Source organism: Dinoponera quadriceps, unplaced genomic scaffold, assembly GCF_001313825.1.
Source record: "Dinoponera quadriceps isolate SergipeBrazil2010 unplaced genomic scaffold, ASM131382v1 scaffold589, whole genome shotgun sequence".
In the NCBI taxonomy this organism is placed as follows: domain Eukaryota; kingdom Metazoa; phylum Arthropoda; class Insecta; order Hymenoptera; family Formicidae; genus Dinoponera; species Dinoponera quadriceps.
This window is the reverse complement of record NW_014554985.1, coordinates 1,087,157-1,111,239: the sequence shown is the minus strand read 5'-3', so window position 1 is coordinate 1,111,239 and position 24,083 is coordinate 1,087,157. Positions and strand designations below refer to the sequence as shown.

The 24,083-nt window shown below is 42.6% G+C and overlaps 1 protein-coding gene across 1 annotated transcript in view; it reads left to right on the top strand.

Moving 5' to 3' along the window:
- Nucleotides 1-279: 279 nt before the first annotated feature.
- Nucleotides 280-24,083, top strand: part of LOC106742700 (neuropilin and tolloid-like protein 1) — a 132,591-nt gene continuing 108,787 nt past the window's right edge. Inside the window, exons 1-2 of the mRNA XM_014615897.1 lie at nt 280-297; nt 2,722-2,788. Coding sequence (XP_014471383.1) covers nt 280-297; nt 2,722-2,788 — 85 coding nt within the window. The remainder of the gene's footprint in view (nt 298-2,721; nt 2,789-24,083) is intronic.

Below are 24,083 nucleotides of genomic sequence, written 5' to 3'. Positions count from 1 at the left end.
GAGTAAAGTTATAAGACAGAGCGCGTTCGTCGATATCGATCCGTCGGTTGGGTCATACGTCTTCGGCGAGGCGGCTTCGTTAAATTTTGAACAAAGACGGTCGTACGCGATCGGGCCGGAAGCTTTTAAAAGGTCTCATTGGTCGGCAATGGGGTGAGGCGCGCTATTGTGCCGCATCGACGCGCCGCCCGAAGGATTTCCGTATAACGATTTGCGTATTTTTGATATCCCTGTTCTCTCCGCGATAACGCCAGAGAACCAACCAGCTTTGCTTCACAGATGGTTTCTAAGCAGCAAGTAATGCGATTTTGCGGCATCATCGGAGCAAATATCGGATTGGCGCGCACATGTGCATGTTATTACGTCTCGGTATTGCGCTACTCCGCCGTCGTCTACCGGGTGCTCGTAATTTCCAGAGGCGCAGCGAATGACGCTGAGACAAGGTTTATTAGCGTACGCTTTATTAGCTCATGTTGATACGCCTGCAGTTATAAGGGAGAGAGAAAGAGAGAGAGAGAGAGAGAGTATATTAATCAAAATCTCCGTTTATGACGTAGAAACATATTAGGGTTTTTAGTGTGTAAATAGAAGAGATCAAGGCAATTTTATATGAAGGATAAATACACTGAGAGAAAAATATTTAGGAAATAAAAGACAGTTATTCGGTGGGTATTAATAATATATTTACTTAAATATAAATCCTTTTATTTACATACAATAATCAATTGCTTTCACGAAAAGCTACAGATTTAAGAAAATGCATTTCATTTGAAAACATTTTTCTTAGTGCGAAAATATGTACAGTAGTATAAGTAAATGTGTTATTAACACCCACCAAATAGATTTTTGTTTTATTGCGGCGTATTTTTTTTATTGTTACGTAAGCTAAATCGGTAAAAAACATATAAAAACAACTCCAGTCAAATGTGTCATTTTAAGATGTTTATGCGTGTAAAAATACACATTTGGATTTACAATGTATCTGTGAGAACAGCAGAAAGACGGGACATTCGTTTGTGACCTATGGTGTTTGGGAAGCGATGTGCAACTGTAATCGTGTCGCTTGCGTTGCTTTCCTAAATTTCCCACACCATTTTAAAATTGTTTCGACGTTACAAATACATCCCGATGGGACGAGACTGCTACGATGCTTCTTCGGTTTATAAATCTTTATATCTTGAGAAAAAATTCTCTGCTTGTAGCGCTCAAAAGGTTAATACGTTATTTCTGATGAGAAAATATTTGAGGGAAGGCTGCAGAAAACGAGAGACGCGTCTCCCCGCCGTAAGCGTCGTAAGCTGAACGTGAAATATTGAAATATTGAAATAACGCTGGCAAGTAATGGAATATTAATCGCAGGAGGACTACGGCAGCTTACCAGCTCAAGGTTTAGTCTGCAATTCCTCCCTGCCCGACGTATTCAACGGTCGTCCGACAATCCGCAATCACCGATGCACTCTTGACCCGTGCGACATTTCGGTGCTGCGACCTTCCGTGCGCGGCTGTTTCGTATCTCCCGCAAAATGAGTTTGATTGCCGTTCGTGAGCGCGAGAATATCGAATATCGGCTATTTGCGCGCACATAACAGCGATTTCGTTTGCAGAAGTATCGCATTTAATATTGATATAAATATGCGTGTTTTGCATGCGCATATTTTTTTCCTTCTTTTGTCGCACCGTAGGACGCGTTAGTTTGAAAGCCACTTGCGTATTTGACTTTGATATGCGGCGCATTGTCGGAGAGTATTATGTACTACATAAACCCGGGCCGCGCGAGCGCGGCATTTGGCACTTCCACCATTTGCATATCGACACGAAGATATTGCGGGTTCTGCACGGATAATGATATTTAAATCGCGGATATCAACTGTGTACATTTTGCAATGCGAGAGATGGAATTTGTAATTCACATGTTTGGCGTCCGATTTTTTCCCTCCCCTCCTTCGTTTTATTAATTTCGCTTGTGTTGTACACCAGCATATTTACACTGCGCAACATCCAATGCTCGGAGAAATAATAAAATCATCGGACCTCCCTCTCCTTCCCGATAAATTCTCGTCAGACGAGCCGTGTCGAGGAAAATAGCAATAAAAATATGATTTTTTCGTAATATAAAATACATGCGCGCAACGATTTCTTTATAATCGCGCATTTACCCGAGCCGGAATGGGCGCACGGCTTTGCGCGTTTCCGCAAAAATTCCGCACGGTCCATTTCTTGGACCGCTACCTTTGTGCCGGGCATTTGTGCGTGCAAACTCGCTTGTGGCACGGCGGTGTGCATGCTGATGCGCCGGCTTACGCGCGAGAGTTCATTTGTTATCGGTGCAACCGGACAAGCGGAGGATCGCCTCGCTCGTTTAGCGTTTAGGTAGCCGTGGTTGCAGTTATGGTGCGCCTTCTCTTATTTCCTCGCGAGAATGAAAGAGGGAGAAAGAGAGAGAGAGAGAGAGGGATACACCAANGGTATGTTCCCCCTCGTCCCCCCCCCCCTCTTTCTCTCTCTCTCTCTTTCTTTTCTCATCATCTCGTAATTAGGACTTCTATTAAGCTTTCATTTGGGGACGGATCGAAATTCATCAGGGTCCGTGGATCGAAAGGAAATGTAATTTTGATCACCGTCGGACTTCTTGAAGCCTTCCTCGTCAGTAATATCGTTCCGGTAATAATGCGGCGGCCTGGAAGCAATACGCGCGTTCACATGCGTTAATTATGATTTCAGATGCAGAGAGCGGTGCTACTGCTCTGTTGGCTGCCGCTCCTCAACCACTGCCACGCCGTAAATCCAGGTAAATATCGATTCATTATTCAATTTGAAACGGCGAAGCCCGAGTCGAGATGACGCTACTTTGACGTTCTTAAGGAGCTTCCACATTACTTAGATCGCTTGTAGACTAATGAAAACCTACTTTGACAATACCAACACTCGTTAACTTCTCTTTTAAACCTTGAATTCTACGGGTTTCATTTTAATATTACTCGAAACAACCTATTTTGATGATAAAATAGCGAAAACGGAAATTTACAGTACCATATTTTGGTCGAAATAGGAATAAATTGTTATTAAAATAGAAATTGAATCTATTTTGCTATCTTAGCTTCCACTGTGTGTAGTAATTAAGAGGTCCCTGTTTCCTCGCTGCAGCCATCTTGATTATTGACGTTAGGAGTGAAAAAACGCATGCTCAGAATCCTCGTGGAATGCGGTCGGCAAATGTTTGTCAATATAGTGGCGCAAGGAAAATTTGTTTAGACAATATAAAGTTTGGATTTTATTATTCCGGATAGACAGATTCCTCCGACAACACGTCCCGTAGGTTAACGCGAGCTTATATTATGTATGTCGATTTAAGGATCCGTTATCGCGCGAACATAAGCCGCATTCACGTGGCGCATCGGGCTTAACGTATAGCCGGACGTTAGGTGCCCGAACGCATTAGTATCCAGGCAACGTGTCGGACAAAAACAATGCCCCTGTTACCACCGAGCCGCGGCCAAGCCAGCCGGTTCTGTTGGAAGTCACGAATTGCGGGGATACACGCGTCCTGCTTGTTCTCTCGTGTATATCACACGATACTCGACTGCTTCGGTGTGTACGGTGTGACTACTGATAACACTCGTAAGATTATAACAGGTGGGAGCGCGAGATGGCTAGTTTGAGCCTTGAGTCACGAAGCGTATGAGTCGAGGGAGTTGAAAATGCACCCCCGATTATCCCGAAGATTTCTTTCTCGGTGTTCTTGAAATTCCTCCAAACAAAATCTCGCTTAAAAGCCAGCGAACATTCCCTAGAAGCGATAATGAAAATATCCGCCGCTCGGAATTACAAGCGAATGAGCGAATGACTGAAGAATTCGGAGTAGAGTCTTAATTCATATAAAAAAATGTTGCAATCACACATATACATAGATTTAATATCGAAATTATTTTGCTAGCGATTCTATACCGTATATTTATACAATAGCGATTTTATACAATATATTTATGCAAATACTAATATTTGGAAACGTTATTTTAGATACTGGTTTCAATCCCTAGTTTTAATTAATTAGAGTGGAGTATATCAGATTTATTTCTTTAATGTCACATGAAAGTATTTATATGATGATTCAGAACGAAGAATTCACTCTGTATGAGTGGAAAGTCAATGGAATTCGAGTGACTCAACTGTATATTTCTCGAATTAAATTTTATTAGAAAAGAATTTTACTTTAGAGAATTCTCGATATTTCTTGTAATAAAATTTTATTAATAACAAAAATTCATTCAAAGTAGCAATATAATAAAATATACGAACGAAAGGTCGTTCGATTTGAATAACTTGATTTTCATTCTATTTATCAAGTGGAGTTTTACTCGAAAAAATTTCGAGAATATCCTCGAAATTTTTTGGAATAAAATCTCACTTGTAATGAACAGAAACTCGTTCGAAGCATCAATGAAAATGCCAACCACTCGGAATTATAAGACTGAATGTTTCGCTCAAGTTTAGGATCAACTCTAATTTCATACGAATGAATATTTCAATATTTCGATTAGAATGAAACTGCCCCCACGATAATAGGATACATCAAATTTATTCATCAATTTCGAGTGAAAATATTTACTCGACGATCCACAGTGAAGAATTTATTTTACATGAGAGAAAAATAACTCAAAGTCGTGGCTTCACTGTCACTTTGCTTATTTAACGGGATCTTATTAAAACAAACTTAAAGTTTTCTCCGAGTTTCTGGAAATGAAATTTCATTCGAAAGTAATGAGAATTTATTCGAAGCAACAGTGAAAATACAACTATTTGAAATCGTGAGAGTGAACGCTTTATCGAAATTCAAGCGTGAATTCCTAATTCAGTTGACATTTTCGCGAAATACGTCGTTCAAAAATATAGTCGCGCACGGCATCACCTGGTACAGCTTCTTGTGTGTGCGCGAGGATCCTAAGCAAGCCCCGTGTCGAGCTTTACGTCGCGATTTCATTAGCGGCACAGCTTATTACGTTTAGCACTCGTAACTTCGGGCCGGCAGCGTGCAGCGTCGTAACAATTTTGCACGAAGTCGTAAGTGAGCGATTGTAAAAATCCGTATAAACGCTGCCGACGCTATTTGGGATAATCCCGTACGCGTCGGAGTTCTCGCAACCCGCCCGCCGTAATATAACCGTACACACATATGTTTGCATTTTCTTCGCACAGCTGAGCAGGGTTGACGCACGGGAGAGAGAAACGTCCCGGCAAAAAAGTGTGCGTTTAGTTATACGTAACGTACTGCCGTCGTGCGCGACGTCGCGCACGGGCGCTGAATTATATTTAGCTTGATGGATTGCCCGGGGCGCGTTTGGTGTGCATGTGTGTGTGTGTGTGTGTGTACCCGTTGCTTCGATACAGGTAACTGCTCCCGGCCACTCATAAATCAGACATCGATATATAGCGGACCGCTAAAATATAGTCCTTTCTTCAAGTCTTCGGAGTTTAGCGCGAGATTGTCGTATTCTCGATTTAATTTTCAATGTGATGCATTAAAGAGTCCAAGTAGGAAATCCCAAGTAGAAAATAACTATTGACGAGGTACCAGCTCAGTTCCGATTTGATATTAATTGAATACTGGAAGGAACAGCCAGAACTTTGACCAGGGTGCTTTTTCTACCTGCAAATGTCCACTTTTTACCGCTGATTCTAGTATACGATAGGAATATTGGTTTTCTCTTCTTCAATAAATATGTTTGATCTCCAGTGAAATGTGCGTCTTCTTTGATTTTATGTACCGTAAACCCTACGATTCCTATATAGGCAACTATAACGGTTGAATGAGTGTTCATTGTCATTGGAGTATTTTTTTAAATCTACTATGAATCTCGAAGGGATGCCTGAAAAGGCGACGATCATTCAACGGTTGCCCGGTTGTATTTCCTGAACCTACACCTACAGAGGAAGCTCGTGTAAGCGAGAGTGCTTGTCCGCCTCTTCCCCCTTCTTGCCTTACTCGTCCGGGAGAAGTTCAAGATTCGTCAAACTTTTATATTTTCGCGCTTTGGAAAGCAACCGGCCCATTAGGAGAGACCGAGCGTGATTATTAATACAAACATGGCGCGTATGTGCGCGAGCCCGTAAACTTAGGGACGTGAAAATTAAAATAAGCACCAGAACGCGCGCTTTTTAATTTAATTACCGCGTGCGCGGGGAAAAAAACTCGTTAAAATATATTTGCTGCGGATTAAGTGAGACGGCCGGACGTACGTGTGCATGCGTGCGCGCGCGCGCCCTCGTGCAATTTTTCCCGACAGCGGAAGAAAAATAACGAGCTCGGTTATACGCGTCGTATAACTGACCAACGTTACGCGCGGAGAGAGAGTGTATCACATTTAATTTGGCCGAGCGTGGTGCGGAGCGCACGGTATTCATTGCTTCGCTCGGCATCATTGAGCCCGTTATATAGATGCGTGTGCATCACACATGCGGTTAACAGCACGGAACAAACGATACTCCCTCTTCGTTCTCTCCTCCGTTCCTCTCTCTATCCCTCTCTCGTTCTACCTCTCTCTCTCTCTCTCTCTCTTTCCATTTTGCTCTTTCATCTTCATTCCGCACCATGTTTCCGCACGTGCCGGCTCTCTCTTCCCTGCTTTCCACCTATACACGTGAACGCATAGCGGAAATATTTCGACGGTTTTAACTTGTCAACGTCTAGCAACGTTCGCGTTCATCGAGCGAAATTGCTGAAAATTCGGCGTTAACTCGGAACGCGCGGGCGATACCGTTAATTTCTCACCGTCGTGCTCCACGATTACGTTCATACCCCGTAACGTTACGTCGTCACGTCCGAACGCCGGGCGTAGTATCCGTGTGTAGTCGGCGGGGGCGCGACTGCAAGTTTAGATCTAATCAATTCGGTCGTCACGCGCCGGCGAATAATTTTGCTCAGTTTCCGCGGGGATAGCCCGAGAAATCTCGTCGTGGCTGCGGGGCAAAAGTTCGCTATTACGATCTTAGACCGAAGCTAGAATATGCTCGCTTTCGGCTTACCGGAAGTTTAATAATACGGCTCGCGGAAAGCGGCAAAACTTCGGCCCGGTCTATATCTCCGGTCGGATTTGCCCGCTCGTACTCGTGTTACACGATCCAAGTTACACCTGATCCAAGAGTAATATTCATTAAAGATCCGACGTTGCGACGGGAAGGAGAGAAAGAGAGAGAATGAGGGCAGGGGGGCACTTGTAAATTCTGGCCGCGCTAAGGCGCATATTTAAGTTGTAATCGTCGTGCAATTACAAACTTTTCTGAGTTTATCTTTAAGTTCCCGGGGTGTGGCGGCGTCGTCGTCTACGTCTTAGCCCCCGAGACCCTCCTTCGTTGGACCGTGGCCGGAACGACTGCGAAAAAGTGGTACAACTCGGAAATTCAGCCCGGCCGCCTTTCGACGTCGGCGGCGTCTAATTAACGCGCGAGGGCAGAACGCGCGCGTTTCGAGTTTTCCCACGCTTTCCGTAGGATCGGTGTCTGACCGCTTTCGCCACGGTACGGCGAACTGTATATAATAAACGTGATAATAACGTAATCGTCTTGGGATTACGAATTTTCGCCGCGAGGGGGGGGGGGAGATATATTCGTGTTTCTCACGTTGAACACATGTGCCCGACAGTCGACTGGAGTCGAAATTTTGGACCCACGTTAAACCTTTAATTCTACAACGGTAGAAACTAAAATGGGAAAACAGATTCAGTCTAACGATATAATTTATTCTTACTTTGACCATGATGACGTTTTGAAGTTCGATGTCTTCAATTTTCGTTGCTTTCAGCGTGGAAATTGATTCTTTTTAGTGTGGATTTTATGTGGATTTAATAATCGAAATGTCAAGAGTATCTGTAGCTTTGTGATATCATTATAATTAAATCTGTAAAATTAAAAGTGAGTGAGAGAGAGAGAGAGAGAGAGAGGAGGAAGTGAGCTCGACCAGTGAGATTCTGCGATAGAATCACGTTTGGCTTAAACGATACCAGGATTATATTTACGGATATGTATATATATATATAATTCTATAAATGTAGGAATTAGCGGTCTAGCAGTATATAAAAGTCTGTGGTCCGTAGTTGCTTAAAAAGAAAAAATTGACGGCTTGGTCATGCAATTCAGATAACTAATTAAACTAGTTCTGCGTGATGTCGCTGCTCTATTTAAACTGGGATTATCGCTCTCGTGAACGCGCGCGCATGTCGAATCCGAGCAGATGTGCGAAGTGCGCCAGCGTTGCGCCGTGTTTCCTTGCTCGAACACGACCAACCTGGGCAAAAACGAGCGAAGAACTCTCTCGTCTTATTTCGAGCGCCGTAAATCGCGCAACTTGGAGGGCGCGGAACAGCCCTTCCCTCGACGGCCCTTTCCCGATTTCCGAATGGCGTGCAAACACGGCTCGGCGACACGGGTATACTTTTAACCGCCTTTCCCGGGAACGCCGGGCACCGCAAGCACCGTAACTCAATCGTATGTAAATTGCCGGCGGTGTAATCTCGTAAAGCGGCTTAACGTTACCGGGAAAGTTTCGCGCAATGCGCCGGCCCGAAACTCGCGACTGTAAATCGACGGTAATTCTTTCCGTCCGGCCGACACCTGCAACTGTGAGCTTCGACACCCTTTCGGATTGATCCGAAACTGTACTTCTTAACTCGCCGGCCCTGGACGAGCGTCCTCGGTGTCCCGCCCCTGGATCGATCCTGTCGCGAGTAGTACGACATCCCAAAACTAGCGGCGCGATTCGATCAATTGGCAATAGCGCGGTTTCATTGCGGCCTGCTACTCCGATTGCTCGATGACCTCGCGTTGTTACCTAAGTTGTGTGGCAAACTTTATCCGGCTTTCCGCCAGTAATTTCGCTGCCAAGCTGAAGTTTATCCCTCGTGTCTATCACTCCGAGGGACAGCCACGAACCTGCCTCGGACACGCCAAAATATAGCGTTTTACACGGCGGAAATGCGCGGATATTTTTTCGCGAGATTCCCGTCGAATGGAAACGCGTCGAATGTTCTATTTACATAATATATTATTACGTCGAGGCCATAATTTCACAGTTAATTTGAGGAGTCGGACCGTCTCTGAGAAGAAAACCGTGAAAACGTTATTATATATGATTATATATAATTATATAAAATCATGTATGAATTTTGTCCATACATGTGGTTATATATATGAGTTGCATGTGGTTACATATAAGAAATCTTAAATAATATGCTTGTAGTTGGAGGAACCTGAATTTAAAATTGTGGAATGAAAATTGCGGAAATATTAACTGTTTGAAAATCAAAATTTTGCACCTTTTCTTTGTTGTGTCCTAACAAAAAATATTTATTTTAACGTTTTCCTGAATTTTTTAGATTCATCTTCCAATGACACGTGTCTACTGAAAGTAGGTAAAGTTTCAAGTCGATCGGTTAATTAAGTTTCGAATTATTTTTCCCGCCGATAAGTGAAACATGGTTTCGAGAAAAACGTGTTTAAAGTTTTAAAAGAGTTTTTTAAGACATAACATCAGAATTTTGCAACTCACCTCTAAACGGCTATTCTTTCCTCATATATTAAACCTTCAGCTTCTCCGTATAATTCATTCTAGGCAGCTAATTACTCTCTTCTCGCCTTTCTTGCTTCCTTTATAACTCGGTATATTCGCAGGTTCGCGATGTCCATCCGTTATTTATATTTGTTAATTACGAATATCTCTTGCGATCCGTTTATTATTCCCATTAGTTAGAACATTTGCAAGATGAAAATGGTACCCATTAAAAATGGCAGCTGCCATTTTCGCAGCTATTTTGATTATTTTTAGGCCGCAATACACATATGTTTAGGAGCAAATATCCAAACAGTGGAATTGTAACTTTCGTTACTATTCTAAGTATGCGCTGCGATTGCTTCTGAGTTTACTATTACCTTACAGAATTTAAACCGATCATGAGGATATTTACGTTAAGTCCGCCCATCGGCGTACAGCGTGAGCCATATTGTGTGCCGTGCACTACTTGCTTACTTCAACGTTGCATATCACAGTCGTTTATCAGGAATTTCATTAAAATATTCTAGAGGCATATTTTTAAGATTATAAAGTTATGAAATATACAAAAAAAAATCGATTTTTTTTTATTGTTATCTTAGTCCGACCCCTTAAATTGCACTACCAAGACTCTTCGACTTGGCTCTTATAAATCACAATCTCCTGACATAAACTTTCTCTAAATAATGCTTCTATTTTTGTAATAAATTATTATATAATAATTTAAATAAAATGCCTTTCTCTCTCTCTCTCCCTCTTAATGTATAGATTCTCACTGTTCTCTTACATAGATTCTCAACCAGAATCCACAATTATTTTGGAAAATCGGACTGGATCTCAGTTGATTCCCGAGGAATTTTCTACGCGGAAACAGTTATTGTCGAGTTTTTCGACGTGCCAAATTAATTACCTATCTCTTCCTCTCCTTTTCCTTAGCGCTCGGGTTGACGCGTCCCAGGACGCTTAATAAATAACGCATTTATCTATCTGTCTCTTCCGTTTGGCTTCTTCCGAAACTTTCCGAGTCCCGCTTCGCTCCGTCTCCTCCGTTTTCACATGTGTGAGCGCACCGAGGATCCTGAGCTCCGGAATCCCTCCTCCCACACTCAATCATAAAGACAAGTCTCGCTATATGATTACGCTGATAANGAGGGGGGAGGGGGAGGGAAGTCCGATGAAATATACCGGCTGACTTGGGTCCTCGCGCGCAAAGCGCAAAGTAATAACGCGCGAGATTCGGGCATGCCAGATTTATCGCGGCAACACACACCACTGACGTGACGGGAACGGTAACGAGGCTCAACGACAGCTGGTGCACGGCCCACTTCTCGCTCGCTCGCTCGCGGGAATACGTACTACACGTGCCGGCTACCGTGCCGTACGTATATACGCGAAGAAAACGCGATAACTGTACAAACTTTTATCGACAAACGAGACTCTCGTTTGCGATCTCCTCGGCGCGCGAAGAGCGTCGTCGCGCTAAGACGACCGGCTGCTGGCGGAAGACGACGGCACGCTCGCGATTATCGTTCTTCCGGGCTCACGCTCGAGAAATATTAAAGCCCGAGAGAGATATCGATTTACGAAGAGCGAGTCTCGACCGCACATTCGCGCGCCGTATGCGTGCGGAGGAGCGACTGCGAGGAGACACACTCGACACCGATGAAACAGCCGGTCCCCGACAGTCGCTATAGAATTCTGTACGTTCGAAAAAAGGAAACGGAGAAGCGAGCCTATGAACCGAGAGCCTACGGCTGCGACTCGGCCGTCTCGTCCTCGGCGAATATCTGCCATTGCGGAAATTCAATTTCAGGGATCACCGCTGCGACAAGATTGATAGTCGACCGTTTCGCGACCAAGTCGCGAAAAAATGAATTATTAACAAAAAAAAGGAGGAAACGACCGATACGCCCCGGCTAACGGCTATGGAAAGTCGATACCACCCGAATGAGCTACTCCTCCTCTTCTTTTGCCTCGCTTCTTCCTCCTTCCCCTCCTCCTCCCGCAACTACTATTACCTCGTCTCCGCGAGATAACTCTCATCATCGTGTGAATATATTGTCACAGCGGTAAAGCGATACTCAAACGGCACAACGTTTTGCACTACCGCGTCGCAATTTGCGTCATTACGAGTAACCGATCGGATCGTTCGGACTGATTTCCGGGGTAACTTCGGCAGGAATCGAATAAATCTGTTTTGACTGTCGGGGACAATGGGGAAGATCTCTGAATGGAGGTTGTTGGACAACAGAGAGAAATTCGGGGGATGATAGTGGAGGAAGAGACATTTTTTTTCGTTACGTGACTCTGAGGTCGGGAATCGGAAATGACGAAGCTATGCCGAGTCGAGATTTTAGGCTCGTGTTAACCCCACAAGTTTCGGCGGACAGGGGGATCAATGAGGGATCTCGAGGTACAACGCTATACAGGCTGTATTGTCCTATCTTGATACTACAAATGTTTTCTTACAGCTAGTTTCCGCCTGTTGAATTTAAAAAGTGGACTTGTTTGGAATGATCTAATATTCGATTATTTCATTATTCTACCTGCAATTGACCTTTATTGTTAATTTCAATTAACTAGCTCTTTAATTAATTAGCTCTGTATTGTTAATTTCGATATATTAATTATGTAATTTTGCAGACAGAGCTTGTTAGATAGGCAAATATTAAAAGATTAAAATTGGCACATAATGAGATCAATGGATAATCGAAACATTAAACTGTATTTATGATTTTGTTATTAATCTTCTTTTTATTGGCGTTGGAAATATCGATTGGATTTGGAGGTTTAATATGGGTAGAAGGGACAAAGTGTAAGAGCAAAGATAGTAATTAAGTAAATATATAATAATGTTGTACATTTTAATGGAGAGATTTAGACTTTGTACAATAATAATAACTGAAATGGAAATAGAAATGGAAAGCTATGGCAGAAAAACCGGATGCTTTTCAATTCCAATTCTCGTAAGAGCGTCAGACTAGCATTCAAATTTCGACTAGGATAATTCGAGAAAAACCGCTGTTTCATTTCTCGCAAACATACTCGTAATTTTTATCCATGAGACTGTGTGGGAGATAAAATTCTCGAGAATTTAACGGCCGTCTCTCTCTCTCTTAACTTTTCCGGCAACACGCCCTTAAAAATTAGCGGCACTGAAATATGCGACGTTAGAAGATTGTTGATGGCTGATATTTCACGGGTGCGTTAGAGGTCCTTTAATACTTTTTGCCGACAAAAGCTCCGTTACGTACGTACAGAAGCGTGCATTGATGCCGGGCGGAATAAAGGCGGTACGAGGTATTGGCGAGTTTCCGCATGGTTGGACAGGTAAAGAAGGTTCCGCGCTACTTCGGGGAATCGCGACGGTGGTCTCCTCGTGGTCGGGACAAGGTTTCATATAGCAAATCGGAACGGGCGGAAGAAGTTAGACGGATGTAATGCGGCATAAAGGTAAAGAAAAGTTGCGGAGAGTTAACGGTAAACTTCTTCGAGTGTCTCGCTGCATCTCTGCAACCCCTAAGATGAAACTCCGCTTATATCATCAAACGTGACATTTTTACAAGCCCGGCAAGTTCCGTCGTCACAGTCGCGCTCCTCCCCGCTGAATAACACTTTGGTACGTGTACCGAAACGAAGTATCGTTGAGATTCTCTACTCGCCCGAACGAGCAAAGGGCCTCCTCGGCCTGGTATCGCGACTTCCAAGGACCCGCTTACCCGGCTCGAGATTACGCCGCACGGGAAGTCTCCCGCACGACGCGGACGCGTAAACGCAAATGCTGATGAGAGCGAACGAAATACGCGCTATGAACAAACACGGGCGCGCGCTATTTCCAGGTCCTTTCATAAATATAAAAGTAATCACGCTATTTGCTTTGTGGAAATAGGATATCCGGGGGAGAAAAGAGAAGAGAAGATATTGTTATTCTTTTATTGTCATTTTTATTACCGTCATCATCCGTTCATTCTTGGATGTTATTTTTATTGTTATATTTACCGTTGCCGTATCCTTGTACATCATTCGAATTTATGCGTGTTATACGGAGTGTCACGGACTAACAGGAAAAATACGAAGAATGATACGGGACGGTGGAACAAACCTCAGTCAGAGTGTAGTAGTAGTTCATTCGAAGTTGAATCAACTTTGAAAACCCAATGTCGAAATTTAGATTGATTCGAGGACGTATAAATAGCGACATATTTTTGACCGTAATTTTAACATCGAATTAATTAATTAATCACGCGTCAAAAGAGAAAAGGATTTACTCTGCAAGCTAAAATCCATTTTTGACAAGATATAATTTGCAACAAAGTCGGAAGATGGAAATATATTTGTACAACCTTTACATTCCCCATAAATTTTCGAATATAATTGGTCAATTAGCTTTACTGCTTAAAGCAGTGAACATAAACTTCCGCATAACGGACAGAAAAATGAATGAAGAACCTTTTATTTTTTTCCCTAAAATGGTAATAAAAGTTCTTTTGCTATGATGTCGAATCAAATTTGACTCAACGTTGCGCTTCTGACTGAGACGCGTGATTTCCAAATCCTTTTGTAAATACGGAAGTAATCGCGGTATATGTTTAACGAAATGGAAGGAGAAGATATTATTACCCTTTATTTTTATTATTACTCTCTTATACCTTTTATAATCCTGTATATTATTTATATTGTTTCATTTACCGTTATAATGCTCTTATGCTATTCGGATGCGGCAATTTGTACGTTACTAGACAACACAGATGCGCATAACGCTCGCACTTTTAACTAATTACTATTATATGGAAAAAATGTCAGTTCTCATATAATTAAATACAGCACCAGACTAAGATTCGTTCGCGAGAAAATGATATCTCTGTTACTCGAAAAATGCGTAATCCATAACAACAGCGGCGAGTTAAAGTAAGCAACAATTCGCACCGAGATTGAAATTTCGTAACAGCCGTTTTCAGAAAGGGACAAGTTTTCACAATATACAGACGCGCGCTACGCTTGCGCTGTTTAGCTATTTATTATTCCACAGAAAAATCTCATTAATTCCGCGTAATTAAATGATCATCAGACTAAAATTTTCTATTAGATTGAAAACCTCTTTGTCTTCTTTAATATTTTAATTGTTCATCTATTTTAATACGCGAATGACTGTCAGATTTACGTAATTATTTGGCAGTAGTAAACACACGTGAAACAAATCGCAGCAGCCGATCAGCATCGCAGGGGAGAGGCTTCAGTATTTCGATACTTTTTAAAATATTTATTATTGTTAATATAGCTTTTTTCGAGAGGGACTAGACTGATACAGACGCGCACCACGCACTACGTGCGTGCTATTTAGCAATTTATTTCCGTACGGAAAAAATCGTTCGTGTAATTAAGTAAACGCCACATTTTAAAATTTGTCGGTGAGAAAATGACTGATTGTGATTGGATCCTTTCGTATAAATATAAAAGTAATTGCGTTACTTGCTTAGCGAAATAGAATGTTTAGAGGAGATATTGTTGTCTCGTTATTGTTATTTTTATTATTTTCAATTTTCTAGATTTCTTGGATATTATTATCTTTATTATTATATTTATAATTAAAATGTCTTTTGTGTCGTCTGGATATAATAATTTATACATTATACGAAGTGTTATGGACCAACAGGAAAAATTCGGAGAATAATACAGGACGATGAAACAAACGCGGCACGTTATTTCCAGATCTTTTCACGAGTATAAAAATAATCGCGGTAAATGTTTAACGAAATGGAAAGAGAAGATATTATTTTTAATTATATTTTTTATTTCTGTACGTTATTATTTTTATTATATTTCTCGTTGTAATTCTTTTATATCATTCGATATGGCAATTTATAGATCATAAAGAGTGCTTATATGAATCAACAGGCTAAATTCGAACAATGATACGGGATGATGAAATAAACACGTCGCGAGAAATTCCAAATCCTTTCGCAAATACAAAAATAATCGCATTGCTTGCTTAGTGAAGTGGGACATCCGGAGAAAAGATATTGTTATTTTTCGCTATATTAACCGTACGAAAAAAAATTTAATTTAATGTGCCTTTATTCCGCTCGACCGAGCGGACAAACGCGGTTTCGCGTTGCTTTGGAAGATGGGAACGGCGATTATCGCGATATTCGTCCTTAATAAAGAAAATCCTCGTAATGAGAGAGGTAGGGGGAGGGGAGAGGAGAGGAGAGATTTCGATTTAGCCGGTTTCCCGATAAAGACCGTGCCAAAGACCGTCCGCAAGGAATATCGCTTGTTATGTTCCGGCTCTCTCTTTCTCTCTCTCTCTCTTTCTCGCCGTTAAACCGCTCGCATTACAGACGGCATAAATTAACGCGACACCGCTTTCGGCTTTGGCCCCCCGAGGGGAGTGGGGAAAGGCGAACAAGGGCAGTCGCCGCATGCGGCTTTTGTAGACGACCGATGTCGTATCGACGCGGGGGTTTGTCACTGCAAGCTGTCATTAATGGAAGAGGGTCGGGTAGATCACGGAGAGTGACACTGTAACCGGTTCAGACGAGAGGCTGCTGCCACGGTCGGTAATCACATCCGGTTGCACGTTCGCCGGCTGCTTTTAACGGACAGCTCTTGCGCATATGTCGATGCGCGAAATCGGTCAATAGCAGCCCTTTGTAGCACACCGTGATCGCGAGCTTGGCAGATGTACGTCAGTCCGCCGAGCCATCTTGCCGCGGGCAACAGTCCGCGCTCGCGGATCATCGGAGCCCGCATGCGAGCGATATCGTGTGATAACGCACGAGATCCTTCCCGCGGCGCGAGATTTATCGAGATCGTATCGATGCCCCTCCTCTCTACTGTTCCAGCTCGTCCAGTGAAACATCCAAATTCTTATCGAATGAGTGGGAAATAAATAGTAAAATAAAATATGAATAGGGAATAAAAGTAAAAATATTGCGCAAGGCCTCACATTTTGACGAAAACAGTCGAATCGTGAATACAAAGCAATTGACGAAAAATGGTTCGTGTAAAAGTTACAGAGCTCGGAGGGGGTAATTACTTCGGCTTCGTTGTACAGTCATTAATTTAAGATCTTTTTCAGGTCAACTTCACTTTTTTTCATAGAATCATACAGTTTTTTTTTTCTTAGCAACAAGCAATTCCTCTGTTTATTCTGTGTACAAAAATATATCGGAAAGTAAATACTTTTTGAAATAACGAATACAAGTAAAGAATAAATATGTATTGTAGATAAATGAATAAATAAAAAATAAATAAATAGAAAATAAAAAATAAACATCGCTGGCGTTCTTTCGTACTTCCCCCCCCCCCTCTCTCTCTCTCTCTCGAAAATTGTTATTAACGGCGTTACCAGCACGGTACGTACGTCAAACGGACGGTGGTGTCAAATTAATCCGTTTACGAGCGCGACGGGATTAATTGATGAAACGCGATTGAGTTTACTACTATAAACAATGTCCGTAACTTGGGGCGGAATTACGCTGATATATGCATAGAAGATATGTAAATATCCCAAATTGCTCTCGATCGGATTAAAGCGTTTTGTTCGGCCGTAACCGCTCTTCCGGGTGCGCCCCGTGTAGACGGTAACGTACACGGTAACATACACGGTATAGAAGTATCGGCGGAGCGGAGTGATATAGAATTCGCGCCCAAATAATAGCCCTCGCGATGCTCGCGATATCAAAATATTTGTTACCGATAACCGTGCTACATGGAGGGAGAGTTGTTTTGCGTTCGTGCGTCGATAGGGCGTCTGCTACGCGAGCGAGTCAATTATTATTTTATGCGAAAGTTGCAGCATTTCCGAAAGCACGTTCAGCGCGGCGGCTGCCGGCGCGTAAGCTTCGCCTACGTATCGTAATGCGAAAGTTGCACCGGTCTTTCCCGCATTATGCGAATTTAGTTACACAACCGACTCGTCCGCCCTACAGACACAATCGCTCCAACTGGTCCGTCGTTTCCGAATCCGAGATATCTCGTTTTCCGATATCCCCGACGTATTTCGGAGGATATTCGGGTCCTTCTTTCATCTCGTGGCCGAAAATCAGCCACCACTAATGCGAACGCGAAGCTAAAAATACGAGTGTTGTTTCCGCCGACGGTGGACTCGCGTTGATACGCGGAATATCGGGTATATAAACGGATCATCGTCGGGATATTCTCAGCCTGATATCGGTGCCGATTCATATCGTACCGATTGTGCGGCCGCCTTAGTTACCGCCGGTCTCGCCGCAACCAAGACCTGAATTTCGTATGTTTGTCGACGGCACGCGCGGAATACAAATTGGCCCTTTTACTTTTAAATGAAGACGCGCGGCATCGCGTTCAAAACATTTCTTTCATTACGCCGGCCTGTTCCCCATTTCCCGCCCCTCCCTTCCCCCGTTCATAATCTGCTTTTTACATCGGGAGAACTGCAAATGAAAGTTCCACAAGCGGCTCGGCGCGCCCGGGTCCGTCGCGCGAGCAGTTTGCAGTGTAAGCTCGCCTGAAAATTTTGTCACTCCAGGATAATTGCTAATACTCCGCCGGGGCGAGGATATTATACCGGGATTGTGTTTGACTGCGAAGACACACGGCTCAACTTTGATACCACTAATTAACCAGCCACCGCCGAGACTGCCTCCTGTTACCTTTCACCGCTCCGATACCGTTCCTTCGTACTTTCTTCAGGTTATCGTCCACGCTTCCGTGCGAAGCGTTTTTATCTACTCTTGAAATTTCTCGAAGTAAAATCTCGTTCAAAGCGTGTGGAAATTCGCTCGACATTGAATGTGCTGCCCGGTTGGAATCGTAAAAATGAGCGTTTCTCAAGATCGGAGGGTGAATTTTAGCTGCATACGTGTCAACGTTTCACTCGATAAGAAGGAATTTGTCCCTCGACGATGGAATCCGTCAGATTCGCTCTTTTTAAGTTAATTTTAAGTGAACATATTATAATCGCTCGACTTGATTCAGAGCGGAGAATTGACTGTACCTGAAGTCATTTGAATTTCTGGAACTTGATTATCATTCTACTTCCCGAATGAAATTATATTTCGAGAAAGTTAGAAAAAAAAACATTCGAAATTTCTTTGAATGAAATCTCACTCGAGCGACTCACTTGGAGACTTCACTCGAAGCGATAGTGAATATATCGCCAATTGAAGTCGTAAGAAGGGATGTTTCATTCGAGCTTAGAGTAGATTTTAACTCCGTACGAGTGAATTTTTCAATCGATGAGAATATATTTGTCCCTTAACGGTGGAATTCATCAGATTCGCTCTTCGATTTCAAATAAAGATATTCGTTCGACAATTCGGAGGGGGAAATTCACTCTGCATGAGTGAAAGGTCATTTGAATCGTTGTGACTCGACTGTCACTCTACTTTTCGAGTGAAATTGCACTTTAAGAAATTTAGAGAACACTCTCGAAATTTCTCGGTACGAAGTCTCACTCGACATGAGTGAAGATTCATTCCGAAACGGTAGTCGATACACTGCTACTTGGAATCGTAGCATCGGAAATGTTTCGCTCAAGCTCAAAGTGTATTCTGACTCCATGCCAGTGAACGTTTCAATCGACCGGAGTGAATTTGCTCCCGTGACAGTGGAATACGTCAAATTCACTTTCCAATTTCGCGTGAAAATATTCACTCGACGGTCCAGAGTGGGGAATTCACTCTGCATGAGTGAAGGATTACTCGAATTCCGATAACTCGGCTGTCATTCCACTTTTCCAGCGAAATTTCGCTGCGAGACATTCGGAGAGTACACTTATTCCTGAACCGAAGCGTCCAAGCTAATTGCATTTTGCGAGAAACTGTCCGCCGAAAATGACGTTAGATAATACATCAGGGCGATGTGACAACGTTAAGCATTTTATGAATTATATTCGAACGATAACAAGCCGAGCACGATCGCGTAAATTGCCCTATCGATAGTTAATATCGGCTCGTTTGTGCCGGACATATTAATGCGCGAATCAAATTCGCAACTTCCAATCACGGGGCACGAACGCGTATCTGTCGTGGCGTGATGGTTATCAAACGGCATGTCGAGGGTCGATCCATCATAATGCCTGATCTATCGTGGAATAATTTCAGCGAGCTTATCCAATCCAATCCGGCGAATATCTCCATTAAAAGGGAGCGGCCATCGATTCGCCACTATCCAACGTCGGCCGGTGGAAGTCACGTTTGTTCTCCGAGCGTAACCACTAACCGGTCTATTTATTCGTACGATGTAGCCCCCGTGTAATTGATACATGGCTCAGTTCAGCTGACCATGCTGTTGCATCTCGATTCGCGCGAAAAAGGGAGAAAAACTGCACTGTTGTAACGCCGATAATACGGCAGTGCATCATGCCGGTGACATAATGCACGATTTATACGACGGCTACGTCTACAACATTTTTCTCAATATTTCCGCCGAGCGTGTCCGGAATTTTTCACATTATTCTGAATCGTAAGAGCAAGTGACCGCGTATACGTAATCGTATCCTATTCGTTTACGTTTAACGCGACGCCGACGTAGGGAATCCTCCCTCTTTAACTAAAGATAAAGACTATACCTCTCCCACTTCTTCCTCCTTTCTCTCTCTCTCTCTCTCTCTCTCTCTCTCTCTCTTCTTTTGGAGAAACATTTTTATAAGAAAATCCGGCAGTTTCCTCGTCGGATGTTTAAGATCCGTAAATTTATTTTTTCAAGAATTTCTTCAAATTTTAACAATATATCAATCTAAATGCGACACACATGTAAAATTAGAAAAAATTGTACTTAAAGATAATTGAGGTCAAAGTTAGTACTATGTATATATATAGGATAAAGCGGGGCAACAGCGGTCATCAAAGCGGAAATTTTCATAAAACTGGTAAGAAATGTCGAATTCAGAATCTGCATAATGCAATGGATACCTATAGGTGTTTATTATAATATAGACTGGTGCAGAAAGTTCCATAAAAATACATATATCAGAGACACAAATGAAAAAGCGAAAAATGAAATTTGATCGGGATGATCCTGGCTTCGGGGTAATACCGGTCCACGATTATTGCATATAAAACCAGAGGAGAAACACATTTTACTGGAAATCGAACGTGTTAAAACAAAAAAAAGAGATATGACAAAAGTTTTGCACGTAATGACTTGGAAAAATGATAAATCGTTAATTGATTTGCGTCGCAATGATATTCATCGGAAGTATATCGTTCCAATTAGTGCAATTCCTATGTGCCCGAAGATCGTAAAATATATAGCGAAACTACATTTCATCATCTCTCTCAAATTCTTCACAAAGAAAATATAACTCTTAATCCCGGTCTGCTCCAGCACCAACTTACCGGCATTAGCCAAATTAAATATTTTCACAAATAAATGAACCACGTTATAACGATCCATCATATTAGGACGTATGAGTGACATTGCAGAAAATAATTTAGCGCGAATAAATATACTCACTTATAATGCTTCTTCAGTAGCGATTCTTACATCGGAAAACAATGAAATAAACTTTTCGCACAAACCATCTTGAGTCCGATTATTCGAAAGCGGAGATACAATGTCTGCAAAAGTCGTTCTGTATATACCAACGGTCCATTTGTTTAATTGTTCGTATGTGATTAATTGCGTGAGATTTATCAACCGGCGTCATTATTATCAATATTTGTGGAAGCCGCTTTCGTGAACTTCGCATATTATAATGTATGCGTATAATGGTGGTTTATTAATAATCGCCTGTGTAGGATTTAATTCCTACTAATATCATCTATCGACGATATTTGAGCGTGCTATCGACGATATTTGAGCGTGCGGCGATCAATGGATCGGTTTGAATGTCCAAATTATGAAGAAATATGAGGGGGAATAAAGATAATAAACACGTTGTGTGTTAGCAACAACGCAAAAGCACGTACGCACGCACCAACACTTCTAGCGGATGTGATGCGGTTCCCACCAACAGACACACTCGTGTATTTTGTAACTGTAAACGCCGGTGTTTCGGGGGATAATGGCAGAATTGTACACTTCGCCCATTATGATCTGGCCGGGGACAGACTAAAGCCGAGTATTTATGTAATGCGGCCGTGTCGTCGTAATGCATGCATTGCGCATCCGTTGACACGGGGGGTTACCGAGCGTGTTAATTACTAGCGTGGTCGTTATGCGTCATAAATTAATATTTCAATTACGATTTCGCTAATGCCGTGTACCGTCAGTGCGATTCGCGCGTATTTCGGCCGTACAAGTTTCAGCGGCGGGCGTATGCGCATAGGCATAGGCGCTCGCCATGAAATTGAATATAAATTATTGCCGATACCGGGAGAATGGAAACCTCGTTAATCTTCGACCGACCATTACGATAAATCGCGTGACACCTGTGAATTGAAGTCGCACTCGAACATTCGCAAATATTCGGGAACGTTGCTAATTGGCGCGACCAGTGCCAGCGGCTGCTCCGTAAAAGCGATGTTAACGGCCGCTGATTTGAAACTTTTGTCGACTGTATACGGGCGATGTATTAATACGTCATCTCTGTGCCGTTCATATGCAGAGAGCCACCGAACTGTTGCTATAATCCGAAAGAAGGGATTTCACGTGAAAAAATAAGTCGAAAATGTGAAATGATGTCTCTTCGTGAAACGCTTCGCTTCCGAGTAAATTCATCCCGGAAATGCAAAAGGTATGCATGCACTTGATTTTCTAAAGACTCTTGCATGAGTTTTGAGCTTTCTACGGCCAGTAACGGGATTCCGCTAAAATGAAAGATTATTGTTGGAAGATCAAAAATTCACAGACACGATTTTCCAAGTCGACGCTGTTCGGAAATACACTCATTGAAACGCTGGAAAAATGTACTAAATGGCATTTTTCTATTCGACTTCTCGATGTACGGGACATTTCTTCGTGTGTATGTGGTGACGGTGGTAACATAAGCTACTTTGAAATACCAATTTAAAATACATATCATTTGTGGTATTTAGAATACGTGGGAAACCTCGAGTAAAATATTAGAGTACCTACAGAAGAAGCAAATAACATTTCCGCTTCATTAAAATCGTCGAACGAGGAAACTTGACTTCTCGGGTGACTATCGATTCCGACAATCTTTTCAGCAGCGGATATCAACAGTCTATCATTCCTCTATCGATCAGCATGCAAATCACTGCGTGGAGGGCCCAAAATGAGCAAGTTTCTTCCTTGGAATGGAGTTTCACTCGAGAAGTAGGGTGACAGCTCAATCACTCGAATTCGAGTGACTTTTCGCTGATACAACGTAAACTCTCCATTCTGTATCGCAGAATAAATATCTTCGCTTGAAATTGAAGAGTAAATCTCGCGTGTTCCACCGTCGCAGAAACAAATTTGCACCAATCGATCGAAACGTTCACTCGTATAGAATCAGAATCCATTTTAGGCGTGGAATATTTATTCCCGAATATTTATACCTGTGATATTAAGTAATTATTATGTATCTTCATCATTGTTTTGAATGAGACTTCACCCCGAGACATTTTTATGCTACTTAACAAATTATGCTCCAAGCTGTCACAAGTGCAAGCCATTTTTGACGGATACGTGCAGTAGTTGCCGTTATAACAGGAGTTGAAGTGACAGTGTGAATTACAAATATTGACCCTTTATTATATTATATTATGCGATATATAATAATATAATAAAGATACACTTTTCCTGCATTATCCACTTATCCTGCACTGTTCCAGCGCTAAGTTCCAGAAATTATTTAAAAATAGTTAAAAGTCGAAAGTCTCCCGCTAAAACACATATCAGTAATTATGGAACTCTTCCATTAGGTGCCGGGAAAAGTTCGTTCGGATTCTTAGATTAAAATTGAAACACTGAACTTTTTTAAAAAGCAGTTTTATTTGACGAAGCAGTCACCATTGACTTTGATGACCCTTTTTGCACGTTTGCACACCTTTTACGCGGGTTCGACGACACCCGGTATATCGCGTGCGTCTTCGGCATTACGTGCGAAGTTTTCCTACTCGGGTTTACCGCTGCGGAAAATGCCGGGAAGCGTATAGGAACGGTCCATCGAAGAGCAACGCTGTCGGAACGACACGATGAGGTCAATCTCCGCTATTAAGGCCGAATCAGCCATTCTCTCGCCTCTGATTCTCTCTCTCTCTCTCTCTTTCTTTCTCTCTCATATCATCCTGCCCGGCGCTCCCTGCCGACTCTCTGTAATACGGCATCGGCTGGTAATATTTTACGCTTTGTTACGTCGATGTATTATTCTTTGGTCGTGGCGGCCGATACGTATAAATTTACAAGCGAATCACGAATGCAACGCCGTGAGAGAACGCCGGGGAGCGATCCGTTGACGTCGCTCGCGGAAGTGCATCAAAAATATTAAGATTAATGTTTAAACACCTGTTTGCGTAGCGCAGCGCTGCGCTCTGCAATTCAGATTCCCTCTTAACATTTGCATTAGTAAAATAACAAAAAAAAAACTAATGGACGCAGTTATGTAACTTTCGTTCGTGCGATGGGGGAAGCGGGGTAAGGCGGAGGGGAAGGCAGGAGTGGGGGGGGAGGG